The sequence below is a fragment of the Amphiura filiformis genome, chromosome 3, assembly GCF_039555335.1.
Source record: "Amphiura filiformis chromosome 3, Afil_fr2py, whole genome shotgun sequence".
Taxonomy (NCBI): Eukaryota; Metazoa; Echinodermata; class Ophiuroidea; order Amphilepidida; family Amphiuridae; genus Amphiura; species Amphiura filiformis.
In genome coordinates this window covers 70,477,419-70,496,039 of record NC_092630.1, presented here as the reverse complement: position 1 = coordinate 70,496,039, position 18,621 = coordinate 70,477,419, and the positions used below count along the sequence as shown (strand labels likewise).

Below are 18,621 nucleotides of genomic sequence, written 5' to 3'. Positions count from 1 at the left end.
ATTTTCTTTGGCGGCATTATTCTTTTCGCCTTCATACAGAGTTGGTAAGGATTTTTTTACGCATTATATCAGTGAGGCATTTTTTTCTTTTCTCTCACTGGTGTTTTTTCTTCAATAAACTCCCTAGTCACGTCCCCCACCCCCGATAATATCTAAAGGTGCGTCCCTTATACATGTTATACCACGCAGCAACCTTCACTCATTTGCATAACAAACTCTGGAGACCAGCTATGGACCAGTGAAAGATCAGCAACTGAAAGTGCCTGTTTGCATGATTTGAGAGAACTGCGTCACCAGCCTGTGCTCGCCATCACGCTTTCCCAATAAATTTATTCCATCCAGGACGCTCCGTTGGATATCATAGAACTCGACTCGGATTTGATTTTGGACCTATTGGTGAAAGCTCAAAATACATTTCAGCTGTTTGCTTGTTTTTTTTGCTGATATTTAGAGACACTTGGCAAGGTAAGTTGACAAATCTACGAGGTCATATATGGGTTTCACATGTTCAGAAGCACATAATATGCTGAAAATGGAGGCCTTTTCTTTGTGGGTAGAAGCTAAAATAGCTTAAAATCAGGGTCTATTCGAGGAAGATCCTAAACAAGAAAATTTGTCTTTAAAAAGACAAAGTTCACGGATCAGGTGTATAGTACCCTACTTTGGTCCAACTTTCAATATTATACTAACCCACAGATACTAACCTACTCTGTACCGTAAAATGGGGTAACTTTGGGCACTTTTCAGAGTTTTTAAACCACTGCTTCCAAACAAAACCAATAATATTTCTAATTTTCTCTTTTTTATGACATTAGGGTTTCCTTCTACACCTTGAAGTTGAAAAAGATTTTTTAATAATTTTGTAAGGGTGCCCTAGGGGTTAAAAATAGCCTGACCAAAGTTACCCCGCATTTGGGGTAACTTTGGTCAGTGTATTACATTCCATGAAGAAAAAAAATTCAAACAAAATGATCTTCGCTGTATTTGGACAAGTTGTTGTTTTTTGTGACATTTGACCCCTTGTAAAATTAATCAAACACACATTTTTGCTCACAAATATTGATTTTGATTTTCTGAAAAAAATGTTTAAAAAACGCTCATTTTTGGTCAAAAATCACGATTTTTTGGTAAATTTCAAGGAAATTGGACATAAGCGACTATTATTTCTTCCAAATATATTTCTTAACAAATTGACACCAAATATGACTAAAAGCAATATTGCTGTACGAAAATATGACCATTTAAAAAAAAAAATTTGACCGACCAAAGTTACCCCGCTGACCGAAGTTACCCCATTTTACGGTACTGATTTAACAATAAATAAGTGATTTGAGGCATCTTGACTCTGGAAAATAATTTTCAAAAAGCCTCATTTTGCATAAATTAGGTTTTTAAGCCACCTACAGGAAACAAACTTACATCAAAATGTCCACTGTATCAGCCCATCAGATGCTATTTCCCATTCGACACCCCATTCCTTTTAAAAGAAATTTTATTTGGAAGCAAATGGCCTAAGGGAGTGTTCAGAGATACTTTGGTGGGGGGGGGGGCTGGTAAAAAGGGAGGGGGGGCCAAAAAAGTTTTGAACCTTAAAAGAGGGGGACCAAAAAGTTTTAGGTGGTAGGAAAGGGGGGCCAAAAAGTTTTCCTCTTCAAAACCCAAACTTTTCGCGCATTAACACCCTCTATATCACTTTTAATACGGGCAAATTGGGGTTTTCAGTGCTTTTGTTTGAAAAAATGATGGCACTTAGTGTACACATATCTATTAATTAATATAACATTAAAGATGATCAGCAACATCTGGGTTGGTCTAAGAAATACTGGCACTTTTTATCATAGAATGTTATATCTCTTCAAAGTAGGCTACCGTACCAATCTGATCAAAATACAACTAAATCAAGAAAATATTGCAAATAAATTGGATTTCTTTGCACGTAAACTGCACACTTCAGTTTACTATTTCTCATTGCAAAATTATTTTAGGCCCATGGGTAGATTTACCATAGGGCAGAGTGGGCACAGGCCCAGGTACCACGGTCTTTGGGGGCCAAAAGTGATACCTGTGTACATTTGCGTGACCAAATTAATCTCATATTTGACCATTTTAGCTTTTTACATAAATTAGTTCAAATTTTAACAATATTTGACCATTCAAGCTTCAATATGGCCAAATTTTTGGCGCAGTTCGCGCGCATTTGTACTATCATAATAGCCACGGATCAAAATTATGCTGATGTGCCTATGAACTTCCAAATAAATCATCTATTTCATTTATCCCTGTAAAATCAGATAAACACCCTGATTTGGGACAAATCTAAAAGTATAAAATGAAAATTTCCTTGTGCTTGTATTTCATGTGCTGTTTGTCCCATGCACCGGGAATGTTTCAAACATTTGCCTCCCTCAATGACATGTGACCCAGATACCATACCACTGGAAACAAGACTATTTAGGCCTAAGTATGTTTGTTATACGATAATGGGGGGGGGGTCAAAAAAGTTTTGTCTGTCAAAAGAGGGGGGTCAAAAAAGTTTAGCGGTCCATCGAGGGGGGGTCAAAAAAGTTTTCGAGCGAAAAATTTGAGGAAGACCAGCCCCCCACCAAAGTATTTCTGAACACTCCCTAATGTGTTTCAGGAACACTGCATGTTTACATCTCAAATTATTTTGTTGAATAGTTTTATCACTAAAGTAAACACATTACACTACATGGTCTTACTAGTTTTTGTCAGCATATGAGCTTTTATGAACACCAATTATTATTTTGTAACAGAAAATATAACATTGGGTATGTTTAATTAGTACTAGGTTGTACAACCATGATATGTCAGATTCCTTAGGGCTCAATCTTATTTGATGCAGGATGATCTCCTGAGCATTTTGACACCTTTTTCACTGAAATCGGCCAAAAAATGAGAAGGTGCCGGCCAAAAAACTTATTCGGACATTGTCATTTTGCATCAAAAATGTTATTCTATGCCTTATTCTATTGATATTTGCTGCCACAATTATACAGCACAATGACGTCATTTAGGCACATATGCATCGGCCACGCCAAAAACTTGCACACAGAATTGGGGTCAACATGGTCAAAGGGGACTTCTGTAAGGGGTATGGGGCTCAAACTCGGCAACAACAATTTTCATGACCAGGGGACATTTCGCAGGGTCAGGTCAAAGGTCATGCAGAGGTCAAATTTTATAAAATGCATTTCCTGAACTGTAAGGGGTATGGGGCTCAAACTTGGTGACAACAAACTTAATGATCAAGGGAACATTTTGGAACACTTTGCAGGGGTCAGGTCAAAGGTTAACTGGAGTCTTATCCTATAATTTCATTTTCTGGATATATGTAAGGGGTATGGGGCTCAAACTCGGTGACAACAAATCTCATGAACAGGGGAACATTTTGCAGTGGTCAGGTCAAAACTCATGCAGAGGTCAAATTTTCGAAATGCATTTTCTGGAGATCTGTAAGGGGTACGTGGCTCAAACTCTGTGACAACAAACTTACTGAACATGGGAACACTGTGCAGGGGTCAGGTCAAAGGTTATGGGGTCATACCTTAGAATTTCATTTTCTGTAAGGAGTACAGGACTCAAACTCGGTGACAACAAACCTCATGACCAGGGGAACATTTTGGAACATTTTGCAGGGTCAGGTACCTCCAAAACACCAACATGCATGCCCCAGCTAGTTGGTGGTCTATATGACCACCATTTGCCACTGGTATCATTTGATTTAGAAAGGTTTTGGACTGTTTAAAAGGGCATTTCGTGATCCACAGGCTCATCCCCCACTTTTCTCAAAAAAAAGTTGACATTTTTATACCACTGGCTACCTCTGGCTACATAATATGTTTAAGTACCAAAATTTCGTTTAGTAAAAATATCGCCAAATTTGACATTCGTTCTGGTATACCAGAACGAAATTACAACAGTGAGTATACACATCATGCATAACTCCCGGCCAAACGCAAAATCGGAATCAACTGAAATTTTGGGAATAAGCTTTTTTCGTGGATAATGTCATAAAAAGAGGATGCTAGGATCACTAAATCCTCCTTTAAGTATCAAAAAAAAATTTTATTATTATTTGCCATAAAATGTGTATTATATCGCGAATTTCAAAAAATCAAAATTATTTGATATCAGAAGGACATTCTTTGTATTCAGAATGCAATTCCATATATCTGATGTTATGTGCTCTGATGTCCCACAAAAAATCTCTCCAAATCAAGACTACATGTATGTAGGGGCCTATTCAGATAGGCCTCAAGACTAGTGTATTGAGGTAGGTGCTGATTCATGAAACAGTATCAGTCTGTCATTGTATGTACATTCATGTTATACATTATTTACACTAGGCGGTTCTCAGCTGTCGTGATTATACATGCTGGCTGATGGTGACTGAGCTGTACCCATCCTAGTTTTATGCCCATACGACAATTTTTTACTAAATTGACCTCAGCTCAGATGACCCCTGGTGACCCCGAAATGACCTTCCAAAAATTTGGCTCTAAATGTTGACTGTACCCACCAAGTTGCATGCTCATACGACAGGTTTTACTAATTTGACCTCAGATGGTGCCTGGGCGACCTCGAATGACCCCGAAATGAACTTCCGAAAACTTAGCTCTAAATGTTGAATGTACCCACAAAGTTTCATGCCCATACGACAGTTTTTAGTAATTTGACCTCAGATGACCCCTGAGTGACCCCAGATGACCCCCAAAATGACATTCCAAAGTTTGGCTCTAAATGTTGACTGTACCCACCAAGTTTCATGTCCATATGACAGTTTTTGCTCATTTGACCTTAGATGACCCCTGGATGACGTCGGTGACCTTAAACCACTAACCAATAAACCACTATAAACCAATACAAACTTGTTCAAGATGCACCCACCAAGTTTGAGGAACGTGCGACCCGTAGTCTCAGAAAATAGGCGGACAGACAGACAAACAAACACACAGACAGATTCCGGTGAATTATACTTTATAGCAAGATGCTTACTGACTTAAACTTTTGGTCTGAATGGTCATATCTCAAATTGCCACAAAAAGTATGACAACCCCGGACTGGTGCAAATGAAAGAGGAAAAAGTAAATAATATAATAATTATAAATGATTTTATTTCCCCACAGGGTGTAGCGCACTAGCGCTGCTCATCATATTCATAAAACCTGGGTCAATAGTCATATTGTGGGTCCTTTCATATCTTGAAATGCCAAGAAGATATGACCCCCCCCCCTTGAATGGAGCCAAATCAACAAGATATTTTGCCTGTATTCAGGTAGTTTGTTGTCCAAATTCACACATTTTTTCCAGCCTGTTTTTTTGGTTTTCACCGAGTTTACACGCTATTTCAGGCAGTTTTCAAAAAAATGAATGAAAGAAAAGTATCGGGGTAACACTCCTCATAAGACCTGGGTCAGTATTCCTATTTTAGGTCCTTTATGAAATCCCAAGAAGGTATGACCCCATAAAGTGGTGTCAAATATCTATGTAATCTACTAATCACGACCTCTGTAGATGTGCATCCGGCTATCATACGTTCACCACGCTTCGGTGCAACATTCTCATATTTCGGATATAGATACGTACCAGGTGTGCACTGTTGAAGGGGTGGTTTCTGAAGGGGCCCCTTGAAGTCAAGGGTCATCCCAGAGGGAAAATACCTCAAGCGGATAATAAATAAAGCAGCAAGTGGATAAAAAGAAGTGCACCTGGCCATTCTGGACAGCTTAGAACAAGTTAGCTCAATCGATAAGGCGTTCGACTATGGTGCGAGAGGTTGCGGGTTCGAACCCTGGCGGTGCCTATACGCTCACATGGAAAAATTGAGTTAGCTTGAAATTCCCTTGGACAAGGAACTCACTGCTAATTTGTCTCGTTCTAACCCGCACGAAATTCGGGAGCTGATCCTGGTTGCGATGGTTATTTGTGGAATGTCTAGGGTGTGCGCTCTTGAAGCAGCAAAGTCCCTGAATTGTTGTTTAATGGTTTGTGGAATGATGTGGGGCCGTAGTGGTCAGCGACAAGTGTGCTGAGGCTTGTGGATCAACGTCTAGGCGTTGTGCCTGTGCGTAGCGCACTATAAATCACTGCGCTTTTTTTTTTTTTTTTTTTTTTCTTATGAGGGGAACCTGTGAAAGATTAGACTACCCCGTAGTCCACTTGCCCATTGTGCATACTCTGGATATTGTACGGTATTTAAGCTTAAAACTCTGATTTAATTAATGTGTGCACAATTGATAGATTTTCACATCTGATCAGTCACCATACTCCCTCTGTTTGTTAGCTTCCCAAGTGGACTACTGACATTGCCTTGCGGTTATTAGATTTTTAACACGGGACTCTATGGAGAGTTAGGCCAATTTCTGGCCTAATTAAAATTGGCCATGATGTAATGCATCTTTAAATGGATCTGCCTTGTGATTGGTCGCCCATACCTCGCTATGGTTTAAATCGTCTGGGCCCACTCATTACCATTAACTACACCGTAAACAACTGTCTGTGGTATTTGCGGCGCTTTTGTGTTGACGCTGAAAGTTAATCTCTCATCAAACATCTAGCGCGTACTTGTGGTTAATGGACTGATAAACAAGTATGCTTGACAGTGTGTTTTAGAGAGCAAAGTCCAGGGGTAAAGTTCTGCTTACAATTCAAAGTTTATAGTCGAAATTTCGGGGTTCGCTATCAATAAACTGGTAGATTCCAAAATCAGAATTGTTCAGTATTAAAGTGAGCCGTTATAATTATGCAAGATAATGTTGCATTCAATTACTTTTATTGTCACTAATCCTCTGATATTTCAACTCTTTATAACCATTTTACTATTGAATACTTTAATTTTAATAAACATCAGTATAATTTTGAGTTCAACGAAATGGGTTCATCATGACTAATAATAACATATTTTTAATACAATTCGACTATGGCATAGTCTAGTGAAAGATGAAATCGATGTCATCCGAGGTCAAAGGCCATCTACAGTTTGATCAACTCTTTAAATTGGCAGGCCTTATAACATTGCGAATTAATGTGAACTAGGCGGTCACCCGTATTTGGCGGTTCTCGGCTGTCGCGAATACCTAGCTGATGGTGACTGTACCCACCAAGTTACGTGCTCATATGACAGTTTTTACTAATTTGGCCTCAGATGACCCCTGATGACCCCAAAATGATCTTCCAAAAATTTGGCTCTAAATATTGACCGTACCCACGAAGTTTAATGCCCACATGACAGTTTTTACTCATTTGACCTCAGGTGACCCCTGGATGACCTTGACCCACTAACCAGTACACCCTTGTTCTGTCTCGGGTCAAGTCTCACCCACACACCAAGTCTGAGGAATGTGCGACCCATAGTCCTCAGAGAAAATAGGCAGGCAGACAGACACAGACAAACAGACTTGGCATATTATTATATACTAGGCGGTTACCCATATTTGGCGGTTCTCGACTGTCGCGATTACCTGGCTGATGGTGACTGTACCTACCAAGTTTTATGCACATACAACAGTTATTACTAATTTGACCTCAGATGACCCCTGATGGCCCCAAAATAACCTTCCAAAATTTGGCTCTAAATGTTGACTTACCCACACAGTTTCATGCCCACGGGTCGGAGTAACTTCAAATTTGTCCTGACCTTTGACCTCGGATGACCTTTATGGTTTGATACTCCCCAAGTGTCAGAGATTATTTGCCACAAGTTACAGCAGAATAAGAGCAACTTTAAATTTGACCTGATCTCTGACCACAAATGACCTTTGCAATTTGATACTCCCAAGTGTCCGGGAACAATTCTCCTGAGTTACAGCCCAATCAATGAAACTTTGAATTTGACCTGTGATGACCTGTGGTGATGACCATACTCCCCAAAGCCCTATTAGAACAACTTCAAACCTGACCTTTGGCCTTGGAAGACCTTTGTGGTTCCATACTCATAAAGAAGTGTCAGGGATCATTTTCCTTGAGTTACAGCCCAATCGGAGCAACTTTGAATTTGACTTGACCTTTTTGACCTTGGATGACCTTTACAGTTTCATACTTCCCAAATGTCACAGATCATTTTCCACAAGTTACAGCCCGATCTGACCTTTGATCTCAGATGACATTTGCGGTTTCATACTCCCCAGGTGTCGGAGATCATTTTGCCCGAGTCACAGCCCAATCAGAGCAACTTTGTATCTGACCTCAGATGACCTTTGCAGTTTCATACTCCCCAAGTGCCACTTACCATGACTATAGCATAGTTTCAAAAATGCATCATGGGAAGTTATATCATAATTTAAACATTGCATTATGGCAGCTTGAATATTATTTACAAATGAGATGTAGCATAATTTCACCAATGCTACATGTAATATTAGGGGAAGGCATTCCATTACAGGGCTGCACACAGCTATGCCTTTGAACTGCTCCATCCCCACCTCTTTTGATGACTAGCACTTAGTAGCTGTTGACAAACACAGAACGGTAGCCACAAATCAGTGGCTGACACATGACAGGGCACAGTTATAGATAGCTTTGAGGCTTCACCACCTGGTTAAGATGCAAGTACATTGCAGCCACTAACTACCCCTCCCCCTTTCGAACTTGTTGATTTGGGCCCCTATCCTGCCAGTGTCTCTATTACTTTCTCGGTACACCTCTTGAATATTTTTTTATTTCTCTTGTATATATTGTGTGTATTTTAGATGGCAGACTACTCGGCCGCATTAGAGAAGATAGTATTGGATAGATTCTTGGAACTATCTCATGATGAACGGTGTCAGGCTACTTACATCTGGATAGATGGAACAGGAGAAAATATGAGATGCAAGACAAAAACACTTGATTGCCCACCAAAATCTGTGAAAGGTAAAACATATCTTACTACTACTGGAGGAGTATTTAGATTAGAATTAGAACCAGAGGTAACACAAGGATTTTTTTTGGGGGGGGGGCATGTGGGAAAACAATTTTAAACAAATGTTGCGCAACATTGCCAAAAAAGGTTTATATTTTCTTAATTTTGGGTTTTTAATGCTGACAATACCTTAAAAGTGGGGGATCAAGATTAATGGGAGGGGGGAAAATTCCCCCAGAACCACCTGTCCTCCTTGCAAATAATCAAAACCAAGATGCCGATATTGTGAAAAGATTGTGGTGGTCTCCTACACCCTCATTGCTGAGCCCCCCCCCCCCCCCACTTCTTGTAGGATTACATCCCTTTGAGGGAAAGAAACAAGGTTTCAAGCAGTAGTGGCAGCATTAGTAATTTTTTCGGGGGGGGGGAGGCAAAATTTTTCCCTCGTTTTGCACACATTTATTTCAGTCAAAATGAATCTACTTTTTGCCCAAAACAGCTGACTTTGCATATGCATACAACGATTTCTGTCAAACATTTTGGCCAAAAAAATTTCAGATTTTACTTGCATACAGCAAATTTAAAAAAAAAAAAATCTCAAAAACAGAAAATCTTGAGTGGTCAGGATTGTAGAACAGGGTGGTTTTTATTTTTTTGTCGCCTAATTTAGATGATAACTTTGTTGAAAATAAACTTGGAAACATTTTTCAGAAAGTTATGTGCTTATTTATTTTGTATTTTTTTGTAATTATGCACATATTATTTTAGGGATTGACTTCAGCCGAAGTGAACCTGACTATTTGAACTATAGTGTTCCCAGGTGGTGGTCGCCGTGCATCCTCTAAATTCAGTAAATTGTCATCGTCAACCATGTAATTGAATGGGATTATTTTGAAATTTTAAAATGTTTGAAATATCACAAACAAATAGGCCTATGTTAATAAATAATATAAATACAAGATAAAACCATTGTGGTTCGATAATGAACCCCACAAAACTAACCGAGTATATGGAAAATGCCATATGGCCGAGCGGTTTCACAAGTTGCCAGCTCTATCATGCCACTCGCCGCCTGAGTGTTCCATTTAATATGTGCTCTCACTCAGTAATCAGAAGAGCTACTATAATATAAACAATTAAACATGGTAAAAGTTGGGATTGTTAATATCATCCCATTCAGTGAAGCCACAAAATCTTCATTTTGTCCATAAATTTACCTTGCAAAATAAATTACATTGGAGGACCTCAGGTGCTAGGGAGAAAGAGTTTGTTTACATGGTCAGTCAGTGGTCATCCATGAGGTCATCTCAGGCTACAGGAGTAGTGGTTACCATGGTTACAACTTACAAACCCAGATGAAGCTTGTGATCCACCAATCCATTGGGTCACAAACCTTTTTTGTGATGTGCCCTGAGTAATTTAATTTGATGATTTATCTTTGTTTACAAAGTTACATGAGTGATAACATTTTGGGGAATTCACCTCTCAAATTGAGCAAAACAAGTTGAATCATATCTAATTTGGAATATTTGGAAACCCCCTGAGGTTGTAAAGGGAAAGTGATGTAATGGAATTCCCCTAAGCAGGCCTGTACGCAGGGGGGGTGCGGGGGGTGCGACTGCACCTCCCCAAATTTGCAAAAGTATACAAAAAGTCCCAAAATTTAAGAATTTGCGAGCGTAGCGAGCAAAAAAATCAGGTTTTTTACGTTTTTTTGGTCAAAAAAGGTCCAAATTTTGGGGGAAAAGTCCACTTTTTACAAAATCGCCCCCCCCTTTGGAAAAAAGTCCACTTTTTCAAAATCAGCACCCCCCCAAAAAAAAATCCTGCGTACGGGCCTGCCCCTAAGGAAGTGATGTAATGAGAAAGGTGAATGTTATAAGTAAGACTTGGGAATTTCCCAGATTGAGCATATATATAGTGTGAAGGCAGTAAATGGCCCATAATAGAATGGGGTTTTTCCCAGGCTTGATATATAAGAAATGTAAACACAATTATTGTCACAGTTGATAGTGTTGATCTGGGCTAGCTAGCTAAAATGCTTACAGTCCAATTCCTTCAAAGAAAGGAAATTGCAAACCAGAAATATTTTATGTAGTCAAAGTACTACTATTTGCCAGTGTTGTCGGAGAAGATCTAGAATACGTCAAAGAACGGACAAAGGAATATATTCTTCTGTCGACTTGCTGAAGTCTGGTATTTTGATTTTTTTTTACTGTCAAAATAAGTGGGGACAACTGCATCGCAGTCCTGCTTCCTGAAGATATTGTGTGAAAGGTGGAAATAGCACCAAGTTTGGAGAAAGCAGCGCAAGGAGTTAAATTTGGAGAACTGCGCAAGGAGTTTAGTATTGGAGAACGGCGCAAGGAGTTTAGTATTGGAGAACGGCGCAAGGAGTTTTAGGAGAACTGCGCAAGGAGTTGTAAACGTGTTTGGAGAACACCATTTTCGTATAAGGATTTTATACGCAAGGATTTATAAATGCAAGTGTACAATGGACTTAGCTGATTTTCGCAGGACAAGTGAATAAGGATATATTACATCAGTCGTCCAGAACATTGCAAGAACTTTATGATCACCAAGAAGAAGAATGCTGGCTAAGTACTATAAAATAGATAAAGAGTGATTATATTTGATTATTGTGTATGTGCATTTGTTGTCATATATTGTACCAATAATAACGTGCTTTCAAGACTCAGATTTTGTTAGCATAATTAAACAGTGTATTTGTGTTGTGCATTCGTGTGAGTTCGGGTAAAAGGTGATTTTGGCCTTGAGTCAAGTACGACTCGTAACAACATTGAAACCATTTGCACCCACATCTCATATGCACAGTTTATCCCTTACATACCATGTGTCTTGAATAGCTATTGTAAGCCACCAACTCTGTGGTTAAGAGACTAGGAAATAATTCCTAATATCTCATACCCTCGTTTGTATGCCTTTATCTAATCCTGCTCCCCATGACAAGGACAATTTGGCACAATTTATCTCCAGTGAGAATGCTCAGAGTAGGACATTTTTAGCCTTTTTTATTAAACATGTTTGCAATTGGCTTATAGCAATCACATGCTGACAATACACATAACTGATTGGTTAAGCAGGTCACCATGGTCAGTATAATTAGCTATAATTTTATTTATTTAGTGATAAGACATCATCTGTATTCAGCAAGCTGTAATAGGTGATTTACTTCAGAATATAACTACAGCGCACAAAAGTAAGTCCATTCTCTATAGCTAATTGAACACTGTTAGTTAATTGATTGTTTATTGACTCTTGTGATAACCAAGCAATGTGTGTATAAACATATCCAATGTTATATTTCCTGTTACAAAATTGGTGTTCGTAAAAGCTGGGATATGAGATATCCCTGACAAAAACAAGCAAGACCATGTAGGGTAATGTGTTTACTTTAGTGATTAGGCAGGAAACTATTCAACAAAATAATTTGCGATGTTACCAACATGCAGTGGTCCTGAAACACATTAGGCAATTTGCTTCCAAATAATACTTCTTTTAAAAAGGAATGGGGTGTCGAATGGGAAATAGCATCTGATGGGCTAATATCAAAATAATGTATCCAAATAATTGGTACCCATCAGTTTTCAGTGATTATGGACAAGACTGAAATCCCAAAATGTAACATAAGATCCACCTAATCTACTGATTAATGTCATAAGAGGTCATCAAACCATACATTCTGGTTATTTTTAGTAGATCCAATGTTGCAATTGGAAGAAGTAGAGGGGGGGAGTTCAATGAACATCAAAGCAGACGACGGGTATCAATCATTTTGATACAGTCTGTACAGTGGACGTTTTGATGTAAGTTTGTTTCCTGTAGGTGGCTTAAAAACCTAATTTATGCAAAATGAGGTTTTTTGAAAATTATTTTCCAGAGTCAAGATGTAAGTATCATGTATGCCTCAAATCACTTATTTATTGTTAAATCAGTGCAGAGTAGCTTATTATATGTGGGTTAGTATAATAATATTGAAAGTTAGACCATAGTAGAGTACTATACACCTGAACTTTGTCTTTTTAAAGACAAATTCTTGTTTCTGTTGTGTTGTAACCTGCCATATGAGAGCTGACCTTAGCTGATCCCATCAGCATGCAGCAGCCTTCAGGCGCCAGGAGTCGTCAGTTCCTCGCAACTTTTCAGTATTTTTGGGTTTCATTCCCTCTTGGGTTATTATTTTGACCTACATGTATAAATCTTGTATTGTACATTGTGCTATGCCACTGTAAGGACTCTTCCCTTACGTTGTATGATTATATTAGGTGGGGGTATGCATCATTAATTGATCTTGTACACTGGGGTGTTATGTGTTGTTTGTGCTAACTGCTCATATTACCAGACTTGAGTCCTGTTTTAAGTTCGATGTATACTCCACTTCGACATTACGTGAGCTCTGTGATGAAAAAATCAATTCGCAGCTTCACTCGAAGGCATTCATGTGCATACTTCATCAAAATATTGCTGAGTATCGCGAAGAATTGTTGCCCGCTCTGTGCTTTCATATAGAAACTTCGCTGGCCTACCCCCCAAAAGTTGAACCAAATCCAACTCTCCGCGAAGCAAAGAAACCTGCTCCGCGAAGGAATTTCCTTCACGGAAGTCTTACAATTTCAGCTCAAATTACTTTGCGGCCTGTAAAATCACGGTCACAAGTGGAGTATACATCGTATTTTACAGGGACAGTCTGTGTAGCTCAGTGGTTAGAGCACTCACCCCACAAGCGAGAGGTCTGGGGTTCAATTCCCTACATAGGCAGGGATGTCCTGACTTTTACAATCGCAAATTTCCAATTTGCGAATGTTCTGTTTTTGGTCAGTTCTTAAGTTAGGCGTGCAGCCTAACTTATTTCTTTCTTGCCATTTCTTTGTTTCTCTTCTTCTTCTTTCTCACAATTTGCTACTACTCCCACATCCTTGATCGGATTCCGAGCAAACTCAATCACAAGCAGTATTGGGTAGCTGGCTACAAAAGTTATGGATTTGTTTAACGTCCGAGGTCATCCAGGGGTCACAGGGGTCAAAAAAGGTAATTTAACCGAAAATGCTCGGATTGAGCTGAAATTTAAATGCAATGATCCTTATGACATTCTAACCATGTTTAAAACATTTATAATTTATTTAAGGTCATTAAGGGGCCATAAAGGGGTCAAAGGTCAAGTTGTTCAAAATGCTCCAATTGAGCTGAAATTTAAATGCAATGATCCTTATGACATTCTCAAGATATAAAAAAATATTTTAAAATTCATTTCAGGTCATTAAGGGGTCATAAAGGGGTCAAAGGTCAAGTTTTTCAAAATGCTTCAATTGAGCTGATATTTATATGCAATGATCCTTATGACATTCTATACATTTTAAAAATATTTTAAGATTTATTTAAGGTCATTAAGGGGTCAATAAAGGGGTCAAATGTCAAGTTTTCCAAAATGCTCGTATTGAGCTGAAATTTAAATGCAATTAGCCTTATGACATTCTAAACATGTTGAAAATATTTTGAAATTCAACATTCTAAACATGTTGAAAATATTTTGAAATTCATTTCAGGTCATTAAGGGGCAATAAATGGGTCAAAGGTCAAGTTTTCAAAATGCTTCAATTGAGCTGAAATGTAAATGCAATGATCCTTATGACATTCTTATCATGTTTTAAATATTTTGAAATTCATATAAGGTCATTAAGGGGGTCAAAGGTTAAGTTTTCAAAATGCCAGCTTTCCACGATCAAGGTATATTAAAACGGTAATTAATGAAACAGTCTTATTAAAATTAATATTATCCAGCAAAGTATTGCTGCTTGAGATCGTCACAATCATCCGCCTAACTTACCTCGTGCCCTTGCAAAGGGCACAGTTGCTCTAGTTCTTTCTTTCTTTCTTCTGTCAAACTTTTAACGAGCCATCGTAGCCTATATGCTTTAAGCCAATGTGACCATATTTGGTCACAAGGACCATTGGGTGGGGGGACAAATGTTACATGACCAACTCGGGGTCAAAGGTCATCCAAAGGTCATTATGGCCAAAATGTGATTTTCACTAAAAATGCTTCTTCTTCCACAAATTACATAACACAATGTCGTCACTTGCATACCTGCATCGCCTTTAGCCAGTGTCTAAAAGTTGTACAAAGAATTGGGGTCAAAGGTCATTAAGGGGTAAAATCTTACAATTGGGGTAAAATCTTACAATTGCATTATCTCAACATCCGTAAGGGGTATGGGGCTCAAACTTAGTGACAACAAATCTCATGACCAGGGGAACATTTTACAGGGGTCAGGTCAAAGTTCATGCAGAGGTCAAATTTAAGAAATGCATTTTCTGTACATCTGTAATGGGTACGGGACTCAAACTCTGTGACAACAAACTTAATGACCAGGGGCATATTTTGGAACACTTTGCAGGGGTTGGGTCAAAGGTTATCTTGGGTCAAATCTTACAATTTCCTTTTCTGGACATCTGTAAGGGATATGGGGCTCAAACTCAGTGACAACAAATCTCATGACCAGGGGAACATTTTGTAGGGGTCAGGTCAAAGGTCAAATTTTAGAAATGCATTTTTGGGACATCTGTAAGGGTACGAGACTCAAACTCGGTGACAACAAACTTAATGACCAGGGAGAATATGTTTGCAGGGTCAGGTCAAAGGTTATCTGGGGTCAAATCTTATACCGTAATTTCATTGTCTGTAAGGGGTATGGGGGCTTAATTTCGGTGACAACAAACCTCGTGACCCGGGAAACATTAAGGTCAAAGGTCAGGTCAAACGGCCATTAAAGGATTACATGCCTTGCGATTGTCTGCGCTCTGTGAGCGCAAATTATCTCTAGTTTTCTCTTGTTTATCTGCCTATGGATGTTTTGTTTTCATTGTAATTTCATGTTAAAGTGTGCGATGTGTGATTTTTCTTTCCCCTGTATATTGATGTGCCTATATTAAGAATAACAATTTAGCATCATTAATTTGATTCTGTGCGCTAGTTTGCATTAAATGTTTAAATGTTTCTATGTCCCAGTTTATGATGTGTAAGCCTCTTCCCTTGCTGTTATGACAGGTTAAAATTCCAATTGCAATTACATCAATACATGTTATGTTTTCCCCAATTGTATAATTTCACCACATTGACATGACAGTAGCATTGTTTAATTAATTAGGAAAGCTATTCTGAAAACATTAAATAATTTACATTCTAATGTTGAATTCCTTCATTAATATTTGTAATCAATGAATAAATTAAAAAAATAATGAAAAAAATAAACAAATAGTGTAATCACATCCTTGGTCAAAAAGTATGAAATGGAACCAAGAAATCAACTTTCATTAGCCTACTGGCAATATGGTTCATTTACATGTGACATAATTCAGCTTACATGAATTCTACTAGTGTTTTGCCCAAATATATAGCTACATCCAATATTACATATTATGTCAGCCTATATCGAATGTTATTTCCAGTAAATCACAGGCTGAGGCTGATTGCCGACCTGATAAAATCATGTTGTTTTTGGATTGATGTTGATGTCAATGAATAAACTCAAACTAAACGATGAAAAAACAGAATTTCTAATCATGACTTCAAAATATCAGCAGCAGAAAATTTAAGATCATTCTATACACGTCGGTACTGCTACAATCCATGCTTCAAAAAGTGCCCGTAACCTAGGAATTGTTTTTGATGATAATGTGTGTATGGATCAACATGTCAAACGTATATGCCAGTCTGTATACTTCCACATTAGAAATGTAAATAGTATTAGAAAAATCTTAACAGATGAAACTGCTGCAACCATTATTCATGCACTTATTACATCACGCCTTGACAATGGAAATTCTCTTCTAACTGGCATCACTGATCGCTTACTTCGCAAACTTCAACTTGCACAAAATGCTGCTGCTCGTTGATCACATAACTCCTGTATTAAAAGATCTTCACTGGCTACCTATTCGTGAGAGAATTGACTTTAAAATACTCATTTTAACTTGGAAAGCTTTGAATGGCACTGCACCAGAGTATTTAACGAATCTTCTTCTTCCATATACTCCGAGTCGCACACTTCGGTCTTCTGATAAACAATTACTTGTCGTTCCTCTGGCTTCATCTACATTTGGAGATCGAGTCTTTTCTGTTGTTGCGCCCACACTTTGGAACTTATTACCTCTAAACATTAGAAACTGCGATTGTTTTCAGACTTTTAAGAACTTGTTAAAGACTCATTTATTTAGCAAAGCATATACCAAACATAACTGATGTATTAATGTTTTAATTGTACTTGTACTTTATGTATGTTAATGTTTAATTGTACTTATTTGTTTTTCATGTCTGCGCCTCGGAATAGTTCTACTAGATTGATGGCGCATTACAAATGCTTATTATTATTATTATTATTATTACTTGCATTCCTCATTTCTGAATCTTGTTTGATTTTTCCCGAAAGGAAATTGAACTGTATTAGCTCATAAATCTGTTTACATTGGAATAGCACCCCCCCCCAAAAAAAGAAAACATTTCAAAATTTTGATCATTTTGTTTATTCTTTTCTTTCTTTTTCAGAACTCCCTGAATGGAACTATGATGGCTCCAGTACTGGCCAGGCAACTGGTGAAAACAGTGACATGTTTCTAACTCCTGTTGCCATGTATAGAGACCCATTCTTGCGAGGAGACAACAAGTTGGTGCTCTGTGAGGTTAATGATCACAAGAGAACCCCAGCAGGTACGTATTTTAACATGAGCCAAAATGATCACGAATTACATTCAATAGTATGCAAGGAGTAAGATGGTACCCCAGCACATTTAAAAATTGTCCTTTGAATGTAGTAAATACCACGATAACCACCCGGGGATAACCATTGCAGCACATGGATGCATCCCATGTGATACCATGACCCAATCACCCTAAATCATATATACGCACAGTGGCGCACAGAATCGTTGACTGGCCAGTGAAAGCCTTGTGTCTACCGAGCAGTGTTAGGGTTAATAAATATGAACCCCAAAAGTTAAATATTGAATTAAGAAAATTGTGTGAATTCAGTTCCAGCTAAATAAAGGTTCCCTGTATTATGACTAATCCAAATGGCCAGCTATGGTCATGCTTTAGTGGTGGGTTTTTATATGAAACAATTTAATTTTACCAAGTGCTAAATTAAAACTTTATAGAAATAGTATTGCATAAAAATAGTCCTAGATTATAAAACCCCTCGGGTTAATTAAACTTTCAAACAAAAATATCATAATTATATATGCTAGGTCATACATTAGGTCATAAAATGTGTAAATTGTAAACTGCGATATATTTCTATATTCCAATAGCATGGATTGTATAAACAAGATTTCTATAGAAAGACAGACTCGGACATAATCAATTTTAGCTTTTAGGCATTACGCCGTCTTTGCCATTCACACATACGGATGCGAGTCTTGAGTATAAGAACGATAACAAAACTAGAAATGTCATGGTTTTCGACGCAAAGTGTCAATTGGGATGCCTCCACCATGGGGTGATTTAAATTCGGAAAGATATTATAACAGCTATTAAATGTCAAACTGTTTGAGTGGTGACCAAAAGTTGCAAGTAATGGTATTCTACAAGTTGACCTCAAATGACCTTTGATCTCAGTAATATGACCTTGAACACCACCAATAGCTGAGGGTCCCGTAGTGTAGCTATAACCCAAGTATGGTTGCATTAGAATTTGAATTGTTCATATGAGACCTCAAATGACCTTTGACCTCAGTATATGAACTTG

At 38.1% G+C, this 18,621-nt stretch overlaps 1 protein-coding gene and 1 non-coding gene across 2 annotated transcripts in view; both read left to right on the top strand.

The window, feature by feature from the left end:
* The first annotated feature begins 205 nt into the window (after positions 1-205).
* The window catches only part of LOC140149046 (glutamine synthetase-like), a 28,307-nt gene continuing 9,891 nt past the window's right edge, over positions 206-18,621 (top strand). Inside the window, exons 1-3 of the mRNA XM_072171197.1 lie at positions 206-465; positions 8,709-8,871; positions 17,424-17,585. Of these exons, the coding sequence (XP_072027298.1) occupies positions 8,709-8,871; positions 17,424-17,585 (325 nt within the window). The 5' untranslated portion in view covers positions 206-465. The remainder of the gene's footprint in view (positions 466-8,708; positions 8,872-17,423; positions 17,586-18,621) is intronic.
* Positions 13,567-13,639, top strand: Trnav-cac (transfer RNA valine (anticodon CAC)). Its single transcript has one exon. It is a non-coding gene; the product is annotated as a tRNA-Val (tRNA).